This window comes from Neltuma alba, unplaced genomic scaffold (assembly GCF_004799145.2).
Source record: "Neltuma alba isolate B1F8T4 unplaced genomic scaffold, ASM479914v2 tig00001134_pilon, whole genome shotgun sequence".
NCBI lineage: Eukaryota > Viridiplantae > Streptophyta > Magnoliopsida > Fabales > Fabaceae > Neltuma > Neltuma alba.
This window is the reverse complement of record NW_021632348.1, coordinates 28,304-56,074: the sequence shown is the minus strand read 5'-3', so window position 1 is coordinate 56,074 and position 27,771 is coordinate 28,304. Positions and strand designations below refer to the sequence as shown.

Sequence of the window (27,771 nt, the reverse complement as noted above, 5' to 3'; positions counted from 1 at the left end):
AATACATCCAAAATGGTCACCAAGTAAAGTTCATATAGAGGAACATGTCTTCTTCATTTTGTAACAGGGAAACATGCTTTACAGTGTTCTCTACACCCTCTCTTGGGTCAAGCTCTGTTGAACCATACTGTCAAACTGGTCAGTTGCATCTCGCAACTATGGCGGTATGATAATGGAAAGAGGGGTTGACTCTGACAAACCCTATTACTTCAGTGGATTTTGTGACTGCCTTGAAAATTTCTTCCCACTGGGATACCAAACGAAAAATATCTCAATTTTACAGGATCAGAAATTGTATTAAACAATAAGTTAAAATTTGTTTTAGTCTACAAATGAAAAATATCTCAATTTTACAAGATCAGAAATTGTATTAAACAATAAGTTAAAATTTGTTTTAGTCTCATATTCGAATGTGTGGACTAAATGGCAATCTGTAAGGATCACTCAATCATACAACACAGACACATTCGAGTGTTTGCACTAAATGGCAATCTATGAGGATAACTGGCACAGATAACCGATGAACATGCGAATGTGAGCTCTAAATGGCAATGTGTAACCATAGCTGAAACAGAAAACCCAAGACATTTTGGTTCACAAATTAAACTGAGTTATAGCAAAAGTATGAGCATACACTGTCAAACCCATATAGTTAACAAAAGTTCCTAAGAAGTTCAAGTTAAATACATTCAAAATGGTCAGAAAGTAAAGTTCATAAGAAGTTGATGGTCATTAATTCTTTAGCTTCCTCCTTGGGGCCATCTTCTTCCGCTGATGCCTCGTTCCCGGTTGGATGGTTTGAGAACCAGGTAGGTTGACAGGCACAAACATGCTGTCCCGTATTGTTGAAGGACCTTGCTAAGGAATGGGATGTGCAAAGGACGTGGGGACATTGTTTCTAGGAAGGGTTGAGTCAAAAAATTCACCAGGAATTGTGGAAATTGGTGTAGGGAACATGGGTGGGCTAGGAGGTGCTGGAGGAGGCATTTTGGGTTGTGGCACAATTATGATGGATAGTGGAGTGACTGGTTCAATTGGGTGTGCATGTGCTTTGGTGAATGTTTGTGGGGATTGGTGTGAATTAGTCACTATATGGTGAATGGGGGATTGATGTCCAGAAGGTGGAATGGAAGAAGCAATGGGGGATTGAAGGTTTGTGTCATGCTGAGGGGGATGAAGCTCAACTTCAGGTCTTGTATTGGTTGGAGTTCCCCCAACATTTTCCTTAACACCCTTCACAGCAACATACTTTACGTATTCTTGAAAGTCAGACCCATACAGATTAATGAAATCTGTAACGTTCTTCACATCCATACGGACATCAGTCAGGGAGGTTTCAATATCAGTAATCTTGGCATGCATCTCTTGTGACTTGCTATTAACCCCTTTCTCAACACCTGTAACTTGCTCCTGCAAAGCCTGAAACTTGTTGTTTATTTCTAAAGCAAGTTGTTCCAAAGTGGTTGACACATGAAGCTTGAGGTCAGTCATTTTGTCCACCATCATAGAACCCAATATGTTAGCCAATGCAGGAGAAGGATGGACTGATGTTGCAGGATCTTTTGTCTTTGGTGACTCAACCTCTTCTTCTGTTGCACATGATGTTGGGTTGAGGGGCTAGCACTGTGATCTCCCCCGATTGAGATATGCATCTTGTTCAAGCATTTCTCATCAAACTCTTCTGTCCATTTTAGTGCCTCTCCATATTCCAAGTACTAAACTTTATGCTTCTTCAGAATGAATGACACAAGTGAGGGATATGGCAGATATGTATTCCTTTTTCCTAGTGCACCAGCCTTCAATATATGCTTCAGTATGAGACTCCCAATGTCTTTTGTCCTCCCTTTAATAATGCAGGTCAGATTTTTTCTTGTCCTTAGGCGTTAGAGCTGTGTAGTGTCCTCCTTTATTGACAAAGTTTCTGGTGTACAGATAATGCAGCACCCTATATCTAGCAGGCATCTTAGATGGTACAAGCACAGGGTTATCTGGGTACTCATTTGTGTCCATTAGTGTCTTGTACACCATTTTTTTAGAATATTGTTTTTTTTGTCCCCTGGGTTATCAACTCCCAACCATCTGTGTATCTTGTCCTCACTGATCGTAATTTTTTTTCCTCTCACAAAGGTTGACACCAATCCATATTTACCAATCTCAAGATTAGTATAAAAGACTTTCACAACAAATTCACTATAAGGGAGGGACAATTCCAACAATGTCCTATATGGCTTTAGCATATTTAATAGCCCAAATTTGAATGTGTTGTCAAAGGCATCTAATAATCCTACTCATGCGACAGATTGGTCGGCTAGTCAACCTTGGATCATACCTTTCCAGAGCTTCAGCATTGAAGTCCTTCATCCTCTCAGGAAACACTTGCACTCTGCGTTTCTTCTTCATTCTCTTCATGTATTTGGACCTGACCGAGTCCAGTTTAACAGGACTGTGTTCAGCATGCTTGGATGATTCACTGTCAGACTCAGTTCCATTGGGGCTGTCATCTACAACTCTTTTACCCTTTGCAGTTTCTGCTAATTTCCTCTTTCAAAGTGCCTCAAAAGTGGTGGGAGACTTTGCTTCACTTTGGTTTGTCCTTGAAGTGTTGTCATCGAAGTTAGATGAATCCTCATCCTCCTCCTTATCATCAGAGGATGTTGAGTCATCCTCTTCACTCCCTGATTTGGTCTGGTTGGATTTTGGTGCATCCTCAAAGCTCGAAGTGTCCTGTTGCTGTCGTTTTTGTTCCTTCTGCTTCTTCCTCCTCTCCTTGGCATCTTGTTGTTGCTTCCACTTTGCTGTAGCCTCAAAATCATCCATATTGTCGTCTGGATTTCTCCTATACTTTGAAGGTGCTCGTCAGTGACCCACCCTTCGAGTATCCCTGAACTGACGAAACTTCCTCACATCCTCCATTGTTATGCCAAGTGATTCCAAACGATTTTCACTTGTCTTCGTTCGCGCCATTGCAACAGCAATTCGATGAACAAGTTCGAATTCTAGAGTGAGATTGGGAGTATGGTTGGAAATGGGAACGGGAGCTTCATTTAGGTGTTTGTTGTCTCCGGTAAGGAAGTCGAATGGTAACTGTCCATTTGAAGTTCCCTCTACTTTTTATATTTCAAAATTAGAAAATGGCTTTTATTATTTTTGCGTTTAAATCTATTTTTTCAATGCATTCGGATTTGGAACGACGATGGAGGATTCCTCGAACTCCAATGTGGAAGTCACATTTCAATTTGTTTAACATGGGTGTTGGATTTCAATTGGAAAAGAATTCAAATTTGACCCACAGAATGCAATTTACAATGATATTGCTACGGATAGGGTTTAGAGGAAGATGTATTGAGAATTCTCTTGTTTATACCCAAGATTGGAGCTACGGAACAGTAGGTCTGTCTTGGGCCTCTATAGCTGGCGAGCATTTTCTGATTTTTATTTATTTAAATTATAAACCCGATAGTGGGTTTCTTAATTGCACGCTGATTCCTCATACGTATAGGAATTTTAAGTAAGCCAATTGTGGGAGTGAACTTGAATTGAGGTAACCACTTTCCAATTAATCTTGTATTCATGTTGAGGTGATTATAAGTGTATGCTTATAAACACCTGGCATAATTAATATTTCCCAACACCTATGCTCAGACGACATAAGTAAAAAGAGTGTGTTATATACCACTATCGGGTTTTTGGATTAACTATCACAAAACTCAAGGGAACATTTCCTTGAAAGTAGAGTATCCTTTGAGTCTATTCAGATTATATTATTCCAACATTTGTATTTGTTGCGCAAGAAACCTTTTGGGGTTTGTTTTCAATGCTTTTGACATCACCATACTAATTAAAATTTCCCAACACTCATGCTCACAAGTTTATGAATATTGGCAAAAAGAGTGGGTTCCACACCCACTATTGGATTTTTGTATCCTGTGTTGAAAATCAGAAAACTCAAGGGAACTCTTTCTTGAAAGTAGAGTATCCTTTGAGTTTGAATTAGGGGGGAAAACAATTTTTTTTTTGGTTGAAAGATCAAATGCATTAATAAGAAACTAGATACACAGATTATCACAAAAAAAAAAAAGAAACTAGATACACAGACTATAAGTACAGCACAGAAAAGCTACAGGAAAAAACAGTATGTGTTCACAATATCATCTGCTGTTCAAGATTAAAGGGTATTAACAAAAATCCCATCAACAAAAGTCACAGTAGTCTGTAGATAACAGAAAAAAAACCACAGAAAATCCTCGACCTAACAGAGTTCAATCATCCTCAAGATTTAGACAGTGCAAGGCTTCTTCAAGGGTGGTGGCTCTATTCTCAAAAGCATCCCTTTGTCGACTAACAGTTTCCAGCTCTTCTTCCAGAGCTTCGCATCTTGAGACTAAAGCTGAAATAATTGATCGGGATTCACTGGCTCCGCTAGTCCAAGATGCACTGGCTCTGCCAGTACACTGACTTCGCATCTTGACAAATGTAACACCAGCACAGCCCTGATAATTAACAATGAATTCAAACAACAAGGAAATTTCATAATAACAAAAGAAGAAAAATAACATAACAACAATACTGACTCTACATGCATAATAGTGCTTGCCAATAGTCTCCCTCGCATTAGAAACCTTGAGAAGCTGCTCCTTTCCACAAGATTCACAACAAGGGATAGGTTTCTTCACAATAAAAAGAGAGAAATTCATAATTTTTCTATAAGAATTAAAAAAATTTGAGAAAATAAGTCTTACCCCTTTCAGCCATTGTTGTTCTTCTCTAAATTCTTCAAACGATGCAGAAGCTTCAACCAACAAATAGAAAGAGCAATGCACAGTATTCGGCACCTTGTCTGTTTCAGCCTTGCATTCAGACCATTTACTGTATATGCCAGGATTACAACCCATATATACCACATAGAGTTTTTTCATCTGAAAATTTGTCACACCCTAATAATTTTATCCTAATTGATGAATGATTTGAGACTGACTAAGGTCAAGTAGTATAATAGACTGGTAGAGGATCTAGGCTATGAGGAAAAATCAGGATAGGGACATAACGGTCATTTTTGAAAAGATCGGTCAAGAAAGGGCAGTATTAGAAATAATGTCTGAAATTTCTGAAAATTCCCAGAAAATCATGAAAAATAGAATGGAGGGTAGAGAATAATTTTTGAGGCTTAGAAGGTGAATATAGGATAAAAAAATAATTTATCAGGGAATTATTTGTAATTATTGGAATTTTTGGTTAATTAAAGAAAATTAGCCAATTTTTATTATTTAAAATATACGGAGGCCTTAAAAATTCAAGGAAAAATAGGGATAAATTATGTGACATATTATCCTAATTTATAAAATTACTTCCCACCTTTGAAAGTACAGAGGTTAGCTTAAAGAATATTTATTACTGAATTATTATCGGTAGAATATTGATTTTTGACGGAATAAAATTTAGAAAATTATAGAGGGAGGTAAAACTTGAGGAAAATCATGGAATATCCTTAGAATGAGAGGAATTTAAGGAGGTGTTGAAATCAAAATTTTGTGACAGAAAATTGGACAGGATTGTTGGAAAATCGGACCGAAAATACACAAATAATCAGTGAATTGCACTAAATATTGGATGAGTCATTTTTCTTTCAATTTTCAGAGTAATAATTCGGCCAAAATAAGGGGGAAGGACAAGGTTGGAATTTTTCAAATTGTTCAAGGGCATAAAGGGAAATAAGTGACAAAACATTAAAATAATATTTTTTTACCACATGAAAATCACATGGTGAATAGGTGTCCTTCCATGTGTCATGATCTCAAGGCTTGTGCTCTAATATTTGTCCATATGTAAAGTGAAAAAAAATGGACGGCCGAGATCGCCTCTTTTTCTCTAAGGGCATTCTTGGTATTTTGAAAAATTCAAGCCTACAAATACCCCCTCACCCTTCATAATTCGGCCAAGATGGTTTCCTAGAGAGGGAATTTTTTGCTCTTAAATTCTAGGAGAGAGAAAGAAGAGAGAGAAAGGGAGAAAGAAAGGTTAAACGCCTTTAATCGTCGATTAAGAGTTAATTAAGGTATGTTTACCTCCCTAAGTGTTAATTATTTTTAGTTAATGATTTATTTGAGGAAGATTAGGATTAATTACCTTGATTAATTATGGTTTAGTGATAGCTAAGATTAATCATGTTATTTGATTAAAGATTAATAAGTAATTAAAGTTAGTTACCTTGATTAATTAATGACTAGTGATTCGTTATGTTAATTAAATGATGATTAATTATGATTAATCATGTTGATTAAGGAATGATTAATAATATTGATTAGAGAATGATTAATGGTTAATCCATAAGGGATTAGTGACTTAATCTTAGAGGATTATGTTGTATTAATGACTATGTGACTTGAGGACCTTAATTAAATATTGGATTAAGGATTAAGGGTTAGTGATTAACCAAGAAAGCATGATTAATCATGGATTAAGGAAGAATTCCAAGACCTTAATTGAGGATTAAGGCTTGGTCAAACCAAAGTCAAAGGATTAGGAAAGGTATACAGAAGTTATAAATTGAAAGGCACAAGGATAGTATTATATTGAGAAAGAATTGTATACTAGATATGGAATTTACCATACCCTTACTGTATGGTTGATAGGCAATTTTCTGGAAACCTATGAGGACCTCAAGCAAGAAAAACAAGGAAGAAACATTGAGCATGGAACGGAGGTAGCGTGAACTTGCAATTATTTTGTTGACCTGCGTTTGGTGTTTCTGCTATGTGTGTTTATGTGCCATGAGAATGTTTATGCACAGATAATGTGAACTCCTTGCAATATATGCCTTGACTCTTGCATGATTGAGTTTTGACTAGAATGATTATATGCTCCATGATGATGGCATGGATACAGAATGGTTATGGCATGGCATAATGACTAGCAATGTTATTTTACTGCATGTAGCATGACATCTTATGCATGTTAACCTGATGGTTGTATGTTCAATGCTACTGGGATTTCTATGAAATCTCATTCCTCCTATAACATGATATCCTAGGTGCCACTACTTCCAAGGAGAAGGGAAAAGAAGTAATCATGGCTTGAGGAAATTATGATTTATGTATTGTATTATACGGATTTAAACCTTTCTTTTCCAAGCCATGTAAGCATATTCTGAGCATGAACACATGATATGGTAACCTTTTTGGATGTATATTAATGGCAGAGTAGCTTTATATGCGAGTATGGTATGCTTATGGTGAAAAACGAAATGGTGCTAGAATTAGTGAAAAAGGGGGATAAAAATGGTCTAAATTTGACCAAACTTTGACCAATTAAGACCCTAGTCAAATGTTTGAATTTTCCCCTGAACTTTGGCATGCAAATAGATCTTATTTTTCCCTTTAAAATGAGTGGTAAATCATCACAATTGGAGCTCTGTGCAAGAAGTTATGCATTTCCGAAGTTAGGCAAAAATCTTGAAAAATAGAAAAATGACCAAATGAACAGTACTTTTTGAAATTAAAATCGGATGCGTTTATGATTAAATTGGAACCTGAGGTCATTTTTCTTTGATAGATGATGTTAAGAGCTTCGAGTGAGACTTGGAACGACCTTGTTTTGATTTTTTTAGAATTAGTTGTAATTTTTCAAAGTTATGCCAAGTTTAAGGTTACAATGAATAGTAATGCGGGAAAAGAAATTTTCAAACTCAGATTTTTCAACCCAGTAACCTGTAAATGCGCTTTCGAATATCTTAACTTGGCATAATATAAGGATGCAAATGTAAGGTGTTACAAAATTCAAGCCTTTCGAATAATTAGTTTAAGTAAAATCTGTCAAGAAAATTATAAAATGTAGAACTCAAGAAAGATAATGACCCATTGAAGAAAATCAAAACGCGCAAGAAAAGAAACGGAAATGAGATACTGACCTTTGATATTAAGCAAGTGAGAGAGACTCAAAGTGGAACACAATTTTCGCGTCGAAAGAAACAAAAGTATAGTACATTGGAATAGGGAGTTGGGACTTAAAGTTGGTATGCCTAACCGCGTCAAAATGTCTGTTTATGTTTTTTTATCTAATTTTTGTTATTTTATTCATTCTTATTCTTCATACATTTTTTTGGTTTATATATTTATGCATTTATCATTTTATTTTTATTTCTATATAGAATAATTAATATAAAATTAAAGGATAAAAATCATTTCTGCCTTGGACGTTGCCACAAAGGATCATTGGCTACCAGGAAGTTTTTTTAAGCAATACTGCCCCGGAAGTTAACAAATATGTAGTGGGACCCACCTAGCTTAAAAGAAGTATCAGAGGATATGGTTGAATGCTATTTCTCCCCATTAAATGAAGTTGAGTCTGAATTGGAGTTGCCCACCAACTTGCGGGAACCTTACATGTGAGGCATGAATTACCATTATTCAATATGCCTATAAGCAGCAGCAAGGGTAGTCACTTTATTTATCATTAAGCTTGCAAACCCTACGACGGTGTTCGATAAAAATGGTGAAAAAAAAATCTTTGTTGTAATAGCATAAAAAATGTAGCAGTCTTTTATCTTGTTCTTTTGGCCTGTGGGAGGGTTGAATAAATCCCGAGTAGAGCTTAATTTTGTTGTCGTTTTACTTGTCTCTGAAACAGAATAAGATGTCTCAAAATGATCCAATTTGTTGTAATCATTCCATTATCTTGCCTAGAATATCATATAGGCTTTTAGTCAGAGCAAAAACTCTTCGTTTGAGTGCATTGCATCTTAATTAAAAACCATTATTGCTGAGTTTTTACCTCAAGCAGGGTTAAGAAACTGTTGAAATTGCAGGTCAACAACCATGGGGTGAAGTTATTTAACAAACAATCTCTTATACTAAACACTCTTTTAATAAGTTTTCTCAATTACAATCCCAAACTCAATCCCTCATTTTTAATACTTCCTACCAAACGTAACCGTAGGACTTATATGGTTGTTCGAGGTGGTTTCCTAGTGGACTTAGTACTTACCTTACATGTGATCACTTCGTTTTTTGCTTGTGTTCATCTCTTGCCTTGCAGTTTTCATGGTTTAAGTTGGACTGACACTTCAATTCTCTTTCTCATTTTAGTATGCATGTTGTTCTTGTTGTTTTTCTATTTTGCTTTCAGTTATAATTAGTTCCTTGTGTGTTTTCATTTAATCTTATTATATAATGGGATCTAAATGGTTGTGTATCATTTTACCTAAGTTCTTAACAAATTTTCTTTTTATAAAAAAGAATTCAAGAATTCTAGTATCCAGACAATTTTGATATGTTTCATAAGCAAATCATTTCGAACAATGAAATTAAATATGGCTTATTATTTTATTTAATTCATTTTCTTCATAATCAACAGGTCTAAACACCCAGAACGATGTTATTGCTAAATCTAAACCTATCTATTGGCCAAGTTACGCCCAAGGAATCACTGTCCAACAAGACTTCACATCCCATTGGTGGATTATCAAAAAACCTAAGACTCAGATTCATAAGGTCAGACATCTTTTGCAGTATTGGATCTGGTTTGGTGGAGCTACGATTCATCCTCAAGAAGTTGTCTGCCTCATGTTTGGTATGAGAAAATGGAAAGGAGGAAAGAGAGCAGAAATTTTGATGAGTTCAATTTAAAAAATTGAAAAAGTGAGGTTATAAAATTTTTATTAAAAAAAGTAAGATAAAAAAATTAAAAATTAATTAAAAATTTTTAATCCAACTTCTTTAATATTGTAAATTAAGCTCATTAACATTTTTTTCCTCCAATTAATTTCATACCAAACATAGGATAAAAGTGTTCATCACAGCCATAATTTCTCCTCCAACAAACCAACTTTATTGCACCCTTTTACTTTAATTTGCCAATCTCAAACCACATAGTTCAACCCATAGCTCAGTGAAAATGATAGGGAAAATTTCCAGCTTCCTCACAAAACCACCATTCCAAAACTCTTGGTTTTGGCATGAGGGAAATGGAGTGGAGAAAAATTTTTAATGAGTTCGATTTAGAAAAATTGAGGAGAACCATTTTGTAGGTACCTATACTTTTTTTTCCTCAATTTTTAATTTAGTACCTACGTGTTTTTTCTTTTAATTAAATGTTTAAGTTTGCTTTGTTAGCATAATTAACTCCTCTAAAGGGGTTACACAATGATAACATAGCAAAGTTACAGGGATTAACGGACAGTGCTAGATTTAGTTAAGAAAAAAAAACACATAGGTATCAAAGTAAAAATTAAGAAAAATTATAGATATATGCAAAATAGTTTTCCCATCCTATTCCCTTTCATTCTCTCAGCTTCCCTCATGCCAACAGTTGGAAGTTATCGTCAGAAGGTAGGCCCAAACCTATAAGAGTTAGATAGTTTTATATTTAATTATTGCCATTCAATGCTGTTTTAAATTTTAAATTTTTTATTCTATATTCTATGTATTTTGCATATGTGATTCAAATCCTAAAGATTTGATTAGATTCAGATTTTCAGCTAAGATAGAATTACTGTTGTAACCCTAATTAACTCTATTTATGTATAGTCGCAGCATTCAGGTGATAATAAGAAAAACAGATTATTTTTCTATTCAACATTTTCATGGTATCAAGGCTATGGATGCAAAAAATCTGCAGTTTGGCAAGTTCGAAGCATTAAACACAAAGAAAGAGGCCAATGCCTCCTTTGTGCAAGTGCTAACCTTAGCTTGTGACCCCCATCCCAAGACCTTGATAATCTAATTACAACGCAGATGTTTGATGAAGAGAACTACCTTCAATGGTCTCTCTCTTTTTGTGAAGACCATGGTAGTGGCAGCTTCACCCAAGAAGGGGTGAATTGGGTGAAGTATAAAAATTTAACTAAATAAAATAAATGAACAGATAAAATAATGGATACGAGTTTGGAAAGTTTGACCAATGAATGAAGACACAAGAGTTTATATTGATTCGGTCTCAACCTCTTGACCTACGTTCAGTCCTCAGAGCACCTCTGAGATCTCCACTATATCCTTAAGATTTAAAGAGCTCTTGGTGCCTCAGTACAACAATTAAGTCTCTCAATCACTCTCCCTTACTACTCGTAAGGTTACAATCCTCTCAAGAGTCCACACCCTTGAGTAATTCTCATAATTGAGTAAAAGATATAGCAACCTCTCTTATAGAGTATATAAGTGATGAACACTAAAGCTCGGTTCAGAAAAACAGAGTATTGAATGCAATAGTAAAATTTAACAGATGGTAGCTCATATATTCAATACTTCATTCAATGCTCTTCGCGCCATTTATAGTTAGAGTATTTAAGTTATTTGTTAGACTGAAGAGCTTCTAGCCATTAGAAGATCGCTTACGTGTGTTTTCCAATTACAACGGTTGTTCGTCATTAATGCTTCTGACACAGTAGGTTAAGCCTATAATATATCCGTTGTGTTTCGTAATTTGCAGAAGTCTCTTAGCACAAGTAAGCTTTCTTCTGCAAGTAAATATAAATGAATAACAGAAAAGCTGATGATTCTTGATATTTATACAACAGATGAAAACATAGAATCAATCATCAAATATTCAGATAGTGAGTAGAACTTACTTGATCGATAACTCCTTGATCGATCATATTATTGATTAATTACAAGAGAAATAGACTTAACTGATGTATGCATTTGTCGAGTTAATTATAGATCAAATAATGATAGGACAAGTTATTGATAAAAGGTGAAATACAAACAAAGTGTTCTTAGCAAGTGAAATACTTTTGTACTTTGTGCAAGGCTAATTTCTTCCAAATTTGCATACCTTCATATCTTTAAAAAGAGAATAATATGATTAAGGAAGGCTGAGAACAACTTAAAGACAAAATAAAAATATGTTTTATGAATGATCATCGTGAACAATAGTTTGAAGTAAAGAAGTGGTGCATTGATCGATTAGATGATCAAAAATTGCTTAATTAATTAGTTCATCGATAATTTCAAGTATAGTGTAAAACAACTTTTAAGCACAATGATTTGTCACTTGTTCGATAAAGGGCTGATCGAACAAGTGATAGAAAAAATCATTCAAAAAAGATTTGACAGATATGCACAAGGAAAAGTTGATGATTGATTAAATAATCGATTAACTGATCGATTAAAAACTATAAATGCTTGAATTTATAAAATGTCAGAGTAAGCCTTTGATCAAACAATTGATATGAAAAAGTCTTGACGAAATGGTGCAGAAAGATATGATGATGATCGATAAAAGGATGATCGATTATGTGATCGATTATAGATTGTAAAAACCTTGTTTTGCAATATAACAGAGAATACTTTGACATAACACATTATCGATTAACCAGAATTGATTTGATTCACAATGTTCGAATAATTTATCAATAAAATAATGATCGATAATATGATTGATAATTCATAATCTATTTAACCCAATAACTAAGTCAAGGAAACTTACCAATTATCTGAGTCATTATTGATTATGACTTGATCGATCAAGTGATCGATAATCCTATTATTATACGAAATGAAGTTTATTCCTTTTTCCTGACAGTTTATCGATCAACCAATTATCGATTAAATAATTGATAATTTGCTGCAATATCTTACACTTAAACATTTCTATCAGTGATTGAATACTTGATTGATTAACCTATTTTAACAGTAAAGCATCACATAATACTTTAACAATTATCTAACACATGTTCGATAAACTAGTGATTGAATACTTGATTGATTAACTTAATAATTTTGTAGAGAAACTTAAAACTGAAACTTAAAATTTAGTTTGTTATCATCAAAATCTTTAAATCTAACAGACCGTTCATCCAAAACTCATTTAGATTAAATCAAATAATTTATTCGAAATATTAATCATGATAGAAGAGAAGAAACCTTAAAAGCATAAAATCCCTATTATGGTTAAAAGAAATAAACTTACATCACAAACAACTCATATTAGAAAAAAGCTTTGCACATCTAACATGATTTAAAGATAAAGCACTATCTTGTTGGAATTGATGGAATCAGTTCATATCAATCCTTAACCTAGACCTTAGACTTTTAAAGTCCAGAAATACCTTTCAACTATTAGCCCAAAAAAAACTCATACTTTCAAACATACAAAGTGATAAATCATTTTAAATAAGTTATGGAGTGTCGAAAGTTAATACTTTCAAAAGAGTGTCACATGCAAAGTCTTAGAGGCCTAGACCTTTGGCTTTCTAATGGCTTTTCCATCAAATAGCAGAAATCAAAAGTATTGGTTTATAATATTATAGTAAATGAGCCATATGTGACAATATATAATAAATCAGCACATAAAACAAAAAGGAGGGTACAAGCTATAACAAATACACTAAGCTTTTAGAGCCTTTCTTAATAGGCCACCACCTAAACTATCACATAAAAATAGTAGAAACAACAGGGTGAGACAAAAGTCTCAGTAACCAACTTTCCAACTCATCATACATTCTAACATATGCTTGTGGGGTGTCAAATGGAACAATGATTAATTCTCAAGAACTATAGATATATCAATAGAAATATAAAACAAGTATATTAAGATAATCCCAATCATCCAAACCCTCACTATAGGGATTAACATATAAGCCACATAAGTCTATCCCTCACTATAGGGGATCAACTAGACATATAGGCTTATTGCTCACTCTAGGAGATGAATAAGGAGCCACAAAAGTCTATCCCTTACTATGGGGGACAAAGAAAACTAATCAATGTGCACCGATGGCCGGCCTTATCACGTGATAGAACAAGACTCAACTCTAAATCCAAACAACTTCTAATTAATCACAATATCACTAGAAGTATGTCAATCTCTTCTTAATATACTTCATAAGATATAAATTATATATTATACACTTTTTTCCCCAAACTTCTTAATCACAATTCTAAAAATCCCACAAGACAATTTTCATAATTCAAAAGGGATAACATATTTTTTCAAGTTTCAAATAGCATATCATTATTCCAAAATAGCAAAATACTCACAAACAACACATTAGCGTATACAACAAGTGGAAATTGGTTACTTCTCTCTAAAGCGATAAAAAAAAAGATTACCCCAAGGTCAACCATGTGCTCAACCAATAATTAATCTACACAATTAATATAGCCACATATTAATATAAGCTTAAGCTAATTAATTAATTAAGCTTATATATTTTAGTTAAATTCCTGATTTAATTGTATAAAATTCTTAATTTATAAGTTAAGCTTTAAACTTCAAAAATTCTCTAATAGTATATCCTCAGCATTTTCAAGATTCTAAACTAATGAAAATCTTAATAATATGTCAAACAACCCAAATAAATTATTTAACTTAATGTTAATTGGTATAAATATGATATACATATATGTCATAAATAACAGATTTTTTTAACTATAAAAATTTTAAATACTAAAAACCAACAAATGGACAAATCTAAATTGATTGAAACAGACCACTCATTTACTTGTAAATTCTTATAGTCATCTATTATCAAAGTCAATACTTACACTATCCTTGGATCTCGACATTTTTTCTAATCATTATAATAATATTGCCTTTAGAAAGCTTAAAATATATATAAAATATTCATGAAAAAATTTTGATGAAAAGAATTAATTTTATGCAACTAAATTATCTCCAAAACTTGTGCTCTCATTCACAAAGACTGATGATCTGCTCCTTACTCTCTCTTGCTCTCTTGCTCTCTTTCTCTCTTGCATCGGACGAAAGGAAAACGATGTGTGGGGGTATATTTAATACCACCCACACATTTATTAGGGGAAGCTCCCCTCTAATAAATTTACTTTTAACTTTTCACCAAACTTTCAGTAGAAAGTTACTCTTTTTTTTTGTGTATAATAATGAAATATTATTATTTTATAATAATGTAATATTATCTATTTTATTTATTTATCTTTTATAAATCCTAAAATAAAATTTAGGATGTTAAACTTTTCTTATGTTTATTTGTGGACATGAAAAGAAAGATTATCTCAACAGCAATTCTACTTGCCTTACTACAATTGGTGCCAAGTATGCCACTTGGAGAGCCAAAAATAAATAAGTCATGTCATGGCTAATCAATTCAATGACATTAGACATTAGTGAGAATGTTGTGCTCTATGAAATTGCCTTGAAATTTAGGAGGGTGCTTGTGAATTATACTCAGCTTCCAACACTATTCTACTATTTGAAATCAAAGAAAGGTTTCATATACTGAAATAGGGGAGTATGTTATGGCAGCAAATGATCTTTGTGATAGAATTTTTTAAAACTGTAATGCATATATAATTATATTTCGAAGTGGATTGAAACAAAAAGGATTTACAAATTCTTTCTTGGCCTAAACCCTAAATTCAACGAGGTTAGAAGCAGAATTCTGAGCTTATCACCCATGCCTTCAATTAGAGAAATCTTGGTGAAGAGAGAAAAAAGCCAAAAAAAAAAGTGAACATCAATCCCCTAAGTCCGAATAGTAGTGAGATCGTAGCAATGGCTGCCTAGAGTGAAGTAAAAGGTAGCCTCTTCTGTGATCACTACAATAAGAAGGGTCATACCAGAGAGACATGCTAGAAATTCATGGCCGACCTCGAGTGAGCAAAATGGATGTAGAGAAAGTTGTGGATGTGGAGTTGAGAGGGGCAGGAATCTAAAATAGACGAATTAAACGTCAAGTTCAAAGATTCATTAATCTTTATGAGAAGCTACCTAAAGAAGGCACTGCCATTAGTTTATTAGTAACCAAAACAGGTATTATTTCAGTTGCTTTTTCCTCAGTACGTCTTGATTCAAAATATGGATAGTGGACTTAGGAGCCACTAATCATATGACTAGAGATATTTCCTTATTTCATGATATTCAGCCATGTCCAGAGAAGTAAGTTGTTAGAATTGCTTATTCATCTAATGTAGATATAGCTAAAATTGGAACAATGATTTTATTTGATAAAATTATTCTATAGAATGAGCTCTATGTTCTTAAGCTAGCTTGTAGTTTAATTTTAGTTAATAAACTTACCACACAAAATGATTGTTATGTGAATTTTGGATAACGTGATTGTATATTTTAGGAGGTGAGGTTAGGTGTGACGATTAGTTGGTATGAGAAGGATCGCGACCTATACTACTATCAGAAAAATGCCACTGAAAGAGGAAGGTTATCCAGTGCTGGTACTCTATTAAGTCAATTGTTGTCTAATTCTATTTTATTTAAATGAAATAAAGTTGTTTTATTCTTGTTCTAGTCATCCAAGTATTGAGTATTTCAAGAAATTGTATCCTTATTTTTCAAATAAAAATTTATCTTATTTTGATTGTGAAACTTGTTCTTTGGCCAAACACACTAAAAACTCCTACTCTTTTAGACCTTATAAGGCAACACATCTCTTCTATCTTATTCACAATGACATCGGACCATCCAAAATTTCCAACATAAATAGAGCATGGTGGTTTGTTACCTTTATTGATGACCATACACGACTTATGTGGGTGTGTTTGCTTAAAGAAAAATAAGAAGTTTCCATAGTTTTTATAACCTTTAATACACTCATTGAAACTCAATTTCAAACAAAAATAAAAAAAAATCTTAGAACTGATAATACTTGAGAATATTTTCACACAACCTTAAAAGAATTTTTGAACAGTTATGGGATTCACCATCAAAGCTCTTGTCCTCACACACCTGAAAAAATGGGGTTTCAAAAAGAAAAAATAGACAAATTCTTAACATGACAAGATCACTACTGATAGCCTCAAATGCACTTAGCCAATTTTGGGGGATCCCATGTTAACCTCAATTTATCTCATAAATCACACACCTTCCAAAACCCTTCAATTTTGAACACCATGTCAAGTTCTTCTTAAAACTTATGCCTTTACTCAACTCTCTACCACTTAAACTTTTTGGGTGCATTGCCTTTTTCCATAATAATTAAGGATCAAAACTAGATGCAAGAGCCACCAAGCATATGTCTGTTGGATGTTCACACTCCCAAAAAGTATACAAGTGTTACCATCCTCCTAGCTGAAAGTATTTTGTCTCCTATGATGTATCATTTATTGAACACCAACCATTTAGGAGAGTTATGAATGGCCCACTTTTAACAACGTTAAACCTACAAGCACAATGGATACAAACATATACATTCAACCCTCCTATTTTCAGCCACTGGCTGAACCAAAAAAAAAACCAAACAAATCTAGAACAACCATTAAACTAGGAGTGAGGAAAACCGAACTGTAATCGAAAACCAAACTAAGCCGAATTCAATTTTGATTTTTCGGTTCAGTTATTTCAGTTTTCGGTTACATATTTGGTTTTTATTTTTTACACAATTCAGTTTCGGTGTTCGGTTCAATTAGTAGAAATTTTTTTTGGTTATAACCGAAAAATCAAAATAAATTTATATTTAATAAATATGATTATAATAAATATATAGGTAGATATATGTGAACTCTTTAAATATATTTATATTCAATAAATATGGTTATAATAAATATTATTATAATAAATCACATTGAATGATGAAATATTTATTAATTAATGGTTGTAATCATGTTTTATTATTATTTTTCATTTAAAATCACTTTTCATATTTCTATATTTTGGTTAATTGGTTAACCAAACCGAAACATTTCGGTTAATTCAGTTTCGGTTATTTTGGTTAATCGATTTCGTTTCAGTGTTTAAAATTTGCTTTATTTGGTTATATGGTTAATTCGATTATCCCCAATATACGAACCGAAAAACCGAATGGTTACCCCTACACTAAACCCACCTAAAAATGTCCCTAAGCCACCTGAATCATTTATGGGAGAAGAAAGGATTAATGAGGAGCAATTTGAAGCTTATCAGAATGTTAAATCTACTTAAATAGTGCAAGATTAACAAGAGATTGAACAACTAACAAGGAAAAGTAGATAACTCACATCACACCAATCATCTCTCCCAAACTCAAATCCTCAAGAAAGTGATCTATGGTGGCCAATAGTACTATAAAAAGGGTAAGATCTTGTACTAAGCATCCTATTACTAACTCTGCCTCATGTGAAAAATTGTCTCCTACTATGAAGGCCTTTACAGCTAATGTATCAATGGAAAAGATTCCAAGGGATATTCATGAAGCTTTAAAAATCCTAACATGGAGTAAAGCAGTCCATGAAGAAATGGAAGCCTTACAGAAGAATGGAACATGGGAGCTAATAAATCTACTAAAGGAAAAAACCACATTTGGCTGTAAATGAGTGCTCACAAATAAATACAACCCTGATGGAAGCCTTAACAAGCATAAAGCAAGGCTGGCGGTAAGGGGATTCACTCAAACATATGGAATTGACTATCCGGAGACATTTCCTTTGGTTGCCAAATTCAACACTATTAAGGTACTTCTCTCCTTAGCTACTAATTTGGATTGGGAATTGCATCAGTTAGATGTCAAGAATGCCTTTCTAAATAGCAATCTTGAGGAGGAGGTGTATATGAAAATTTCTCTTGGCTTAAAAAAATGAACAAAATAAAGGAAATATATGCAAGCTCAAAAAGTCCTTATATGGCTTGAAGTAATAACCGAGAGTGTGGTTTGAATGATTCACACAGGCTGTTAAAAGGTGTGGTTACTCTCAATGTCAATTAGATCACACACTATTCATTAAGCATAGGGAGGAGAAAATATCTCTTTTAATTGTTTATGTTGATGATATCATTCTTAATGGAAATGACTCTGTTGAAATTGAAAAAATAAAAGGGCTACTAGCAACAAAATTTGAAGTAAAAGACCTTGGAGACTTGAGATGCTTCCTTGGCATGAAAGTGGCCAAATCTGGAACTAGAATTGTTGTGTCATAAAGAAAGTATAAACTTGATTTATTACATAAGATAGGAATGTTAGGGTGCAGGCCATGTACTACTCCCATGGAACTAAATAGAAAATTGGGCTTGAATAAGGATGGCTCATTAGTTGACAGAGAACAATACTAACAGCTAGTTGGCAAGTTAATCTACCTTTCTCACACTAGACCAAATGTTGTTCATGTAGTGAGCATTGTAAGCCAGTTCTCCAGCCTACCCAATAAAGAACACATCACAAAAGTTTTTAGAATTCTCAGATACCTTAAATCCTCACTTGGCAAAGGTCACTATTTAAAAAAAAAAAAAGGACTAATAGAGGTATTGAAGTTTTTACAGATGTAGATTGGGGAGGTTTAGCTATCAATAGAATGTTTGTTATAGTCTATTGTACCTTTGTACGTGTTAACCTTGTAACTTGGAGAAGCAAAAAACAACCTATAGTCTCTCGAAGTAGTTCAGAAGTTGAACTAAGAACATTAGCTCTTGGTTCGTGTGAAGATCTATGGTTAGACTAGCTATTTGAAGAATTGAAATTGAGCTATGAAGGCTCCATAAAAGTACTATGTAATAGTATGGCTACCATCAAGATTGTAAAGAATCTTGTTCATCATGATAGAATAAAGCATGTTGAAATTGACCGTCATTTTATAAATGAGAAGATTGAAGGAAAAAATTTTAAAGTGATCTACGTGCCTACAAAACATCAGGTGGGGGATATCCTAGTAAAGTCTATAGTTAAGCTAAAGTTTGAGGATCTTACAAGCAAGCTAGGAATGATATATATTTATTCTCCATCTTGAGGGAGGGTGCTGGAAGTTACTGTCAGAAGCTAGGCCTAAGCCCACAAGAGTTAGATAGTTCTACATTTAATTATTGTCATTCAATGCTATTTGAAATTTTAAATTTCTTATTCTATATTCAATGTATTTTGCATATCTAATTCATATCCTAAAGATTTAATCAGATTCAGATTTTTAGCTGAGATAGGGTTTCTACTATAACCCTAATTAAATCTGTTTATGTACAGTCGTAGCATTCAGTTGATAATAAGAAAAGTGGATTATTTTTCTGCTTAATATTTTCACAAAAAACCACAAAAGAACAACACATGGTGCTAAGCCACTACTCTTAACAGCATTGTTAAAGTTAAGCTTCCACACCTTAACTTCCAAGCAAAACCCACCCAACTTACATTATGTGTTTTCTTACTCCGTTCTTGCCAAAATTTTTGCCCGAATGCAATCGAGGGCCCTCTCATAATTCTTAATTACTCATCTTACAGAAATAAACAATCTATTTAAGACTACAATCTAGAGGAACACCTGGATTCCTCTCGACCCTTTTTAGCCCTAGATCTTTTTCAATACTCTAAACAGGTTAATTATTAGCCTCATCTTTCATATGCTTGTAAATGTGGGCAACAAAATATACAAACAAATATTTATATTATCTTTATATATATATACACACACGTATGAAGTTTGAAAATAAATAAAAGGAGAGCAATGTTTTTGGTGAATAAAAATTTAGATGAGTTGGGTCTTAGGGCTTATAAGGGTTACATGCCTTCAAGTTTAAAGAATGTTTACAAAGATACTTACAGATTACCCAACAACAAGACCCTTACATCAGTAGAGAGATTTGAACTCATAGTTTAATTATAGGTTATAAGTAATTCTTTACCAAAGGGACTAACTTCTGTTAGCAAGGAGAGCAATTTAATATAATGAGAAAATATAAACTTCATTGTATAGTCGGCTACATATTCTTAATAACTAAATCACACAAAACTTCATGGAATTTTAATACTCCCTCCGTTCCTTATTATAAGAGACGAATAACCAAATTACGTTGATAAAAAAAGCAGTTAAAATTAGTTAAGAGCAATTAATGTGTAAAAAATATAATTTTTTTTTCAAAAATATCCTCATTAATAAGGAGAGAGAGCACGAGAGAGAACAATTAAATTATTAAAAGAAAGAGAAGTGGGAGGGAGAGAGAGTGTGAGTTGGAGACAACAAATATGGGTAAAATAGGAAATCAACACAAAAAAGTAGAGACAATTTTTAAGTGTCTCTTATATATAGGAACATGCCATAAGCATCAAATATATCTTATAATAAGGAATGGAGCGAGTATATGTGCAAGTGACCCTTTTGACTTTAAATAAAGATAACTTTGTATTGTTTTAGTGGTGCTTGTTTTACAAGTAAGTTGAGATAAAACTCCCTTCACATGCTTACCTTGTACATAGTAAAATCACTTTAAAAAAATTAATACAAACACCCTCTTATTTTGTTATTTCATTAAACTACTTCCTACTCCCTACAATCGATAATATAAGCCACTTCTAAAAAAATTGCTTAGTTAAAGTATAAGTTGCTTAGGGAGTAATTAATGCTTACTTATCAATTTTGTCCTTGCAATTAATATTTAAATATAACTTTTTTTATTTTTCTTTCTTCTTCACAACTTCTTTTATTATGGGTAAAATTGAAAAAATATTTAAATTTAAAACATATTTAATGAGGTGATTACTACTTTTGGTTCTAGTAATTTAATTAAAATGACTTATACTATATACCAGAAAAAGTACGAGATATATTTATATAGGAGATCATCTTAAGTAGTATTTGACGTTGCATTGATGTAACGTCAAAGTTGGCATCCGCCTTTACATTGAAGTCAATGTGATATCTTACATGACATTCAAGTCTTAGGTGATATGTCCATGTCATCTCCAGCAGTGTCATTTAAGAGGGTCCAACGCAATTCCAAAATCTTTGACATACCATTGAAAGCCCAATTTCTAGAAACCTAATAAAGACTAGAAGATTTAGGATATTTTAGAGAGATATTTGGGTTCCAATTTTACTACATTAAATGTCTTCAATGATACTATACAGATCGGTATGGATAGGGCATTGATCATGTGGATTCAACCATAAATGCGCATGTTCTTATGGGCCATGGAAACTAGAGCATGTAGCTAAGCATGAAAATGGAAGTTCATGAGGTTGGTATGACATGAGCTTGAAGATGGAATGAATGCTTCATGATTATGAAGTTATACCAACTTCATCAATCTTTATGCCTAGCCACGTGCTTAAACTTCTATAGCTTATAAGAACTTGAACTTGAATTTGGATCCGGACATGCATGGCCAGTCTCACATTTGCCCACTCAATATATTGTATTGATTTTTAATGTAAGACTTAATTAATTAATTTGAAAAAATTTAAAAAGTTAAAAAATTACTTAATTATAGCATATATTATATGATATCTTTAAAATATTTATGTGTATTATTAGATTATATATCAACTTATAAGTTGAGTAAATTAGTTCAAAAAATATTAAATATAATACTTTAAAGTAATTTATTTAATTTTTTTAATCTCTCCAAATTAGTCAAGTAAGTTTTATATTAAAAATCAGAAATAATATATACTACCATTATGATCTTTTAATATAGCAAATTAAACCTTGAGTATTCTTTACAATTTCTTTGAATTTTTCATTTTCTATTGAATTTATAGTGATTGGACCTTTGATGTCATATAGATTTTGGGATTGCTTGGGCTTTTCTTGAAAGAAGCGGCTTGTGATGATATAAACACTATTTTAAATTCACAACTAGAGATGCAATCACCAATGAGATGGGGTCTAGTGAAAAAAATTAGTGCTTTATAATATGGTGAACTAAGGTTTAAATTCTCGTTGGGAGAGGTACTCACATTTAATACCTAATAGTATCTCAAACAGAATTGTCTCTAATAGAAAGATATTTGTGCCTACCAAAAAAAACTAGAGATGCAATCTAACTTTTAGACGCCATCTAGGATGTCCCCCAGGCACATATCGATCCCATTATTAACATGCTTTTTTTTTTTTGCCAGCCATTATTAACATACTATTATTGACCAAATATCCTTTTAATTATTTTTTCTGTGTGCAAATAATTCAATTTTAGGTTATATGGAGATAAGCCCATAAACTTTTAAGTCACGTATGAATAAATCCCTTTTAATTTTATGTTACTCAAGTGAAATAATAGAAAATCAATAGTAAAAGAGTTATGTATATAAATATAGAAGTTTAGAAGGTATGATGGCGAAACATATGGAAGGTTTATTGTAAAATTTTAAATATTGGTTTAGGGGTTTATTCATAATTTATAAATTTTTTATTTTACTTTTTGTCTTCAAGTAATCAAGTATATAATTGCATGAACAATTTCCATTTATTAATCTTCCGTTTGTAATTCTGAAAATTAAGGACTTGTTTGGTTTCTTATTTTGAAAATAATTTTGAATTTTTAAAAAAAGAAAAACAAAAACCTTTGTTTGGTAATTTCTTTTAAGTTGATTATTTTAAAAAACAAAAAACAGTAAAATGTTTTTAGAAACTATTTACATGTTTTCTTGTTTTTATTTTTGTATTTTTTATTTTTTGTTTTGAAAAATTTTGAGAAATTTTCTTCTCTTCTTATCTTTATCTATCACTTATCACTAGGGGTAAAAGTTGGCAAAAAAATCACTAGGGGTAAAAACTATCACCTACCAAGTGTGATTTTTTATGTCTTTTTTTAAGCATGACTTTTTAAAATTATTATCCAAATAAATTCTTTTATTTTTGTTTTCAAAACTTATTCTAAAAAACAATTTTATAAAATTATTTTCAGAACAAGAAAACAAAGAAGACAAGCAAACAGGCCTGAATAACCGTCCCATTAAGAGCCCACTATAGGGAATAATCTTGATAATTCATTTATTTTACCCAAAAAATTAATTTATTATTTTGTTTTCCGGTTCTTTCTTTTCTCGGCAATCCCCTGATCCGAGAAACCGAGGAATTCTCAGTTTCGTGAGATTTGATTTCTGAGCTCGAACCCAATTCATGTCAGCCCTTAAATTCACGGCAACGGCTTCGTCTGTCTACGCGCGCACAGCCATACCCTCCTCCACTGGACCCAAAACAACCTCGTTGGCCCTTTTATGGAGCCACAGAAATTTTGCACACCATCATCGTCACCTACGTGGGTGGAGGATAACACCGTGCGCAAATTCCCCTTCCCCGGCGCACGATAAGGCTCCTTTCTCTATAACTCTAGGGCTACAGCTTGCGTTTTGGGTCCGCCACCTTAGATCCCCGTCTTTTGCCCCTGTTCGTGCTCTGAGTTCGTCTTCTTTTGAGAAATCGGGGGTTTCTGGGGGTGGGTCCGGCTCTGCATCCAGGTCTGGGCTTGTGGTAGAGATGGGATCGGACTTGAAGGATTGTGATGGCTCGAATAATGAGGTACTTTTGCAGAAAGATCGACCTCCTCCTCCTATGCAGGATTCGGAGCAGCAATCCAAAGTGCTTACATTGCCTACTATATTGACTCTAGGGCGTGTAGCTGCCGTGCCGATTCTTATTGCCAGTATGTGTGTATTTGTAGCTTTCATTTGAATCCTCACTGCTTTTATATTTATACTTGGGATGGATAGATTCGACGTTGCGTTGAGGTTGTTTCCCCACTGGTTCCTCGGTGATGCTGGTTTTTATTGTATTGGGCATTCCTGTAATACTATTTGTTCTAGTTTTCTCGCAAATTACTATTTCTGCTGCTGCACCACTTGCTAGAAGGGCGTCTTGAAATTGATGTGATTTATGTGCTGAGTGCTAATTTTTATGATATTTTGTTCAGCCTTTTATATGGATGGTTGGCGGGGAACAGCTACTACCACAGGTATATTCATCGCTGCAGCAGTTACTGATTGGCTTGACGGATATCTTGCTCGGAAGGTACCGATCTTATAAAGAAAAGAGCTATTTTTTTTAAAGGATCTCAAATGTTATGGCGCTGATCCTTTTATATTTTCAATGTGATTGCAATGCAGATGAAATTAAAATCAACGTTTGGTGCATTTTTAGATCCGGTGGCTGACAAGGTATTTCTCTTTGTGGGTTTTTCCTTTGAATATGTTATATGCATTAAACCTCTTTAAAATGTGAGAGCCCATTTGGTTCTTTGGTGAAAGTAATTATTTCTGAATGCAGCTCATGGTTGCTACAACATTGGTCTTATTATGTACCAGACCATTGGAAGTTGCCAATTTTGGACTAGCCCCATGGCTACTGACTATACCTTCAGTTGTCATAATTGGTAGGGAGGTAATAACTACTTTTCTCTTGTATCTACTTTGTTTAATTCATGTTTCACATAAGAGCTTTTGTTGCTAAGAACCTGGCAAGCGTCTTACATGTGATCGCCAAATTTATGCATTTTGATAGGTATATAGCATATACCATGAGGTCTTTAGTGTCTATGCCTTATTTATTGCAAAAATTTCCTTGGTATTCTATTATTCTCATACTAATAAGATGAAACTAAAATTTCTAGTAAATGCCGTGAAATCAGAACAGTTAATGATCTTGTTGTGCACTAACCAAGGAAGAGTAGCCATGAAACAAAGTTAGGTAACTTTCTGACAAGTCCCTTCTCTGAGGTGCTTAGAGGGTTGCTCGTCTCCTTATTGGTCTAATATGTCAATCTGGGATAGATTAGAGTTTCTCAAATTGTGATTTATCATAGTCAGGTTAAGCTCAACATATTTTCCAGAAAACTGTAGAAATTCAATGATTTATGCAAGAATTAGGTTCTCTTGATTCTGAAGTGTGCAGAAAGGAAATTTGGCTTCAGGATCATGATACAGAAGTGTAATTCTGACTTTGAAAGAGAGCCAAATAGGGGAGAAAGAGAGGAAAAGCAGAGGGAGAAGAGAGAAACAGATTAGAGGGAAGAGAGAAGACAGAGACAGAGATGAGAGGACGGGAATTCTTCTACTGTATTATTCAAAACATAGGCTGCATGAATTTAATAAGCCTGTGTGTGTGTGTGTGTGTGTGTGTGTAAAAGCAATACTAATCCTAACGGCTATATTCATATCCTAACTGACTTCTATTTCTAACTCAACGTTGGACTAACTAGTCTAACTTCTGACAGATTATTTATTATTATATAACAGATCACCTATGGCTGTTGTCTCTGTCTTACCTCCCAAGGAAATTTGGCTTAGAAAGATGGGAATAAGTGATCTCAGTATTGTCCGTTAGTTTTGTCTGTGTTTCAAAATTCTGCTAATAAGCTCCCTTCACATTCACATGGAGGCTTTAGATTTGATTTTGTATTATGTCTTTTTATTGAGAGGGAATTATGCAAATCTCTGTCATGTATTATGTGATTGCCTTTTTTCTTTTTGGTTTTGGAAACGACACTGTTGATAGGATCTAGATCTAGTATGTTTGTGTTTGTTGTCAATCATGTGGGCAAGCATATTTGTTTGACTGAGATTAATATGGCAATACCTTTTTCTTTCATTCCGTTCGGGGCATCTTTTTCAATTTTTGAAGGCAGTTGTCTTAACACTTTCTTCTTGTGACTTGTTGTAGATAACCATGTCTGCGGTCAGGGAATGGGCTGCATCCCAGGATAGTAAGCTTTTAGAGGTTTGTTTATACTTCCTCTGCATTTGAATTAACTGTCTGGTTGATATATGCTAAAAGCTTTGAATATATATATACTAAGAAACTTCTTATGACAGGCTGTTGCTGTAAATAGCCTGGGGAAATGGAAAACAGCCACACAAATGACAGCATTAACAATCCTCCTTGCGACCCGGGACAGCAGGTGTTGATCTTCCTTTCAGTATTCTGGATGCATTATTGTTTTTGGTTGTGAAGAAGTAATCCATGTCAATTGAGTTTGAATCCTCTGCATTTAGTAAATAAATGTTTAGTTTATATTCTGGGGGAGAGAGGAGGTGGGTTTCATGCATTTCCTGTTTTCCATTTCACTCTTTTTCTTAAATATATGGTGCAGAGGATCAAAATCCATGTGCGTCTCTATTGGGCATGCCTGATCGTGCTATTCTTTTTTCTTTTTCAGCCATGGAGGGCCTGCCATTTTAGCAGGATCTGGTGTTGTTTTGCTTTATATCTCAGCATGGCTTGCTTTGTGGTCATTGATAGTATATATGAGGAAAATAGGGAAGGTATTACTGAAGTAGAAGCTTCTTCCATAGTCTGGCTTTATGATAGGGCCATGTCTTATTACATAATCTCCATAATTAATGTCATCGCGGATGGGGCTGCATTCTTTTGGTATGTGGCAGAGGAATATGTATATTTTCATTAACATAGAATTTTCTTTCATTTTTGGAAAATTTTTCTCAACTCTTGGTCTTTAGTCATGTATGGAGGAAAAGCCTTAGCAAAAGTAAAATTCTTTGGTGAACCCCGCCTCTCATGATGTTGGATGTTTTGGCCATTTTAAGATGGGAAAATCCCAAAAAAATGACTCTTGAATTTCAAAATTCTAAATCAATATTGGTTACTACATTTGTAAAGAAAATGACTACATTCAAAAAGTAAATGACATGTTTTTGTAATAATTTCTGATTTGTCATTTTAAAATTCAACAGTTATTTTTTTTTTTGGATTTTTCCTTTGAAGATTCTCATTATATTAATGCAAAAAATTCAAGTGGGAATTTCAAAATAGTTTTAATGGTTAAAAAAACTTGGAAGAATCCACAAAAGCCAGTTTGAAATTGCTAAATTACAAATAAGGTATTCCTACAAAAATGTATTGTTCGCAAATTAGGTGTTATCAAAACCTGAAAATGTTAACAAACTTAATTTGAGATTTAATTATTTTAATTTTTTTAATGGGATTTTTCTTTAAAAATTAAACTTTAAAAGGGGTCACCTATTCATGGAAGTTTGTTTTTGGGCCCAATGAAGTTTTTTTTTTTAAAAAAAAAAGGCGTGCGTGTTGTGTTGGAATGAGTCGGTTGGACTAGTAGCCATTGTTAAAATTTGTGGATGTTGAGAGATTAGATGATACTATCTCTGATCTTATAAGATCTGGTTTGTAGATTATAAATAAAGTTTTATAATTAAGACATGAGAT

At 33.4% G+C, this 27,771-nt stretch overlaps 1 protein-coding gene across 1 annotated transcript; it reads left to right on the top strand.

Annotated features, from left to right (window-relative positions):
- Positions 1-13,212: 13,212 nt before the first annotated feature.
- LOC114751407 (CDP-diacylglycerol--glycerol-3-phosphate 3-phosphatidyltransferase 1, chloroplastic-like) lies at positions 13,213-27,094 on the top strand. Its single transcript, XM_028940082.1, has 8 exons — positions 13,213-13,218; positions 23,723-24,238; positions 24,506-24,603; positions 24,699-24,749; positions 24,859-24,972; positions 26,251-26,307; positions 26,403-26,488; positions 26,747-27,094. The coding sequence occupies exons 2-8, from the start codon at positions 24,073-24,075 to the stop codon at positions 26,865-26,867; spliced, it is 693 nt and encodes a 230-aa protein (XP_028795915.1). The 5' UTR covers positions 13,213-13,218; positions 23,723-24,072; the 3' UTR covers positions 26,868-27,094.
- The last annotated feature ends 677 nt before the right edge of the window (positions 27,095-27,771 follow it).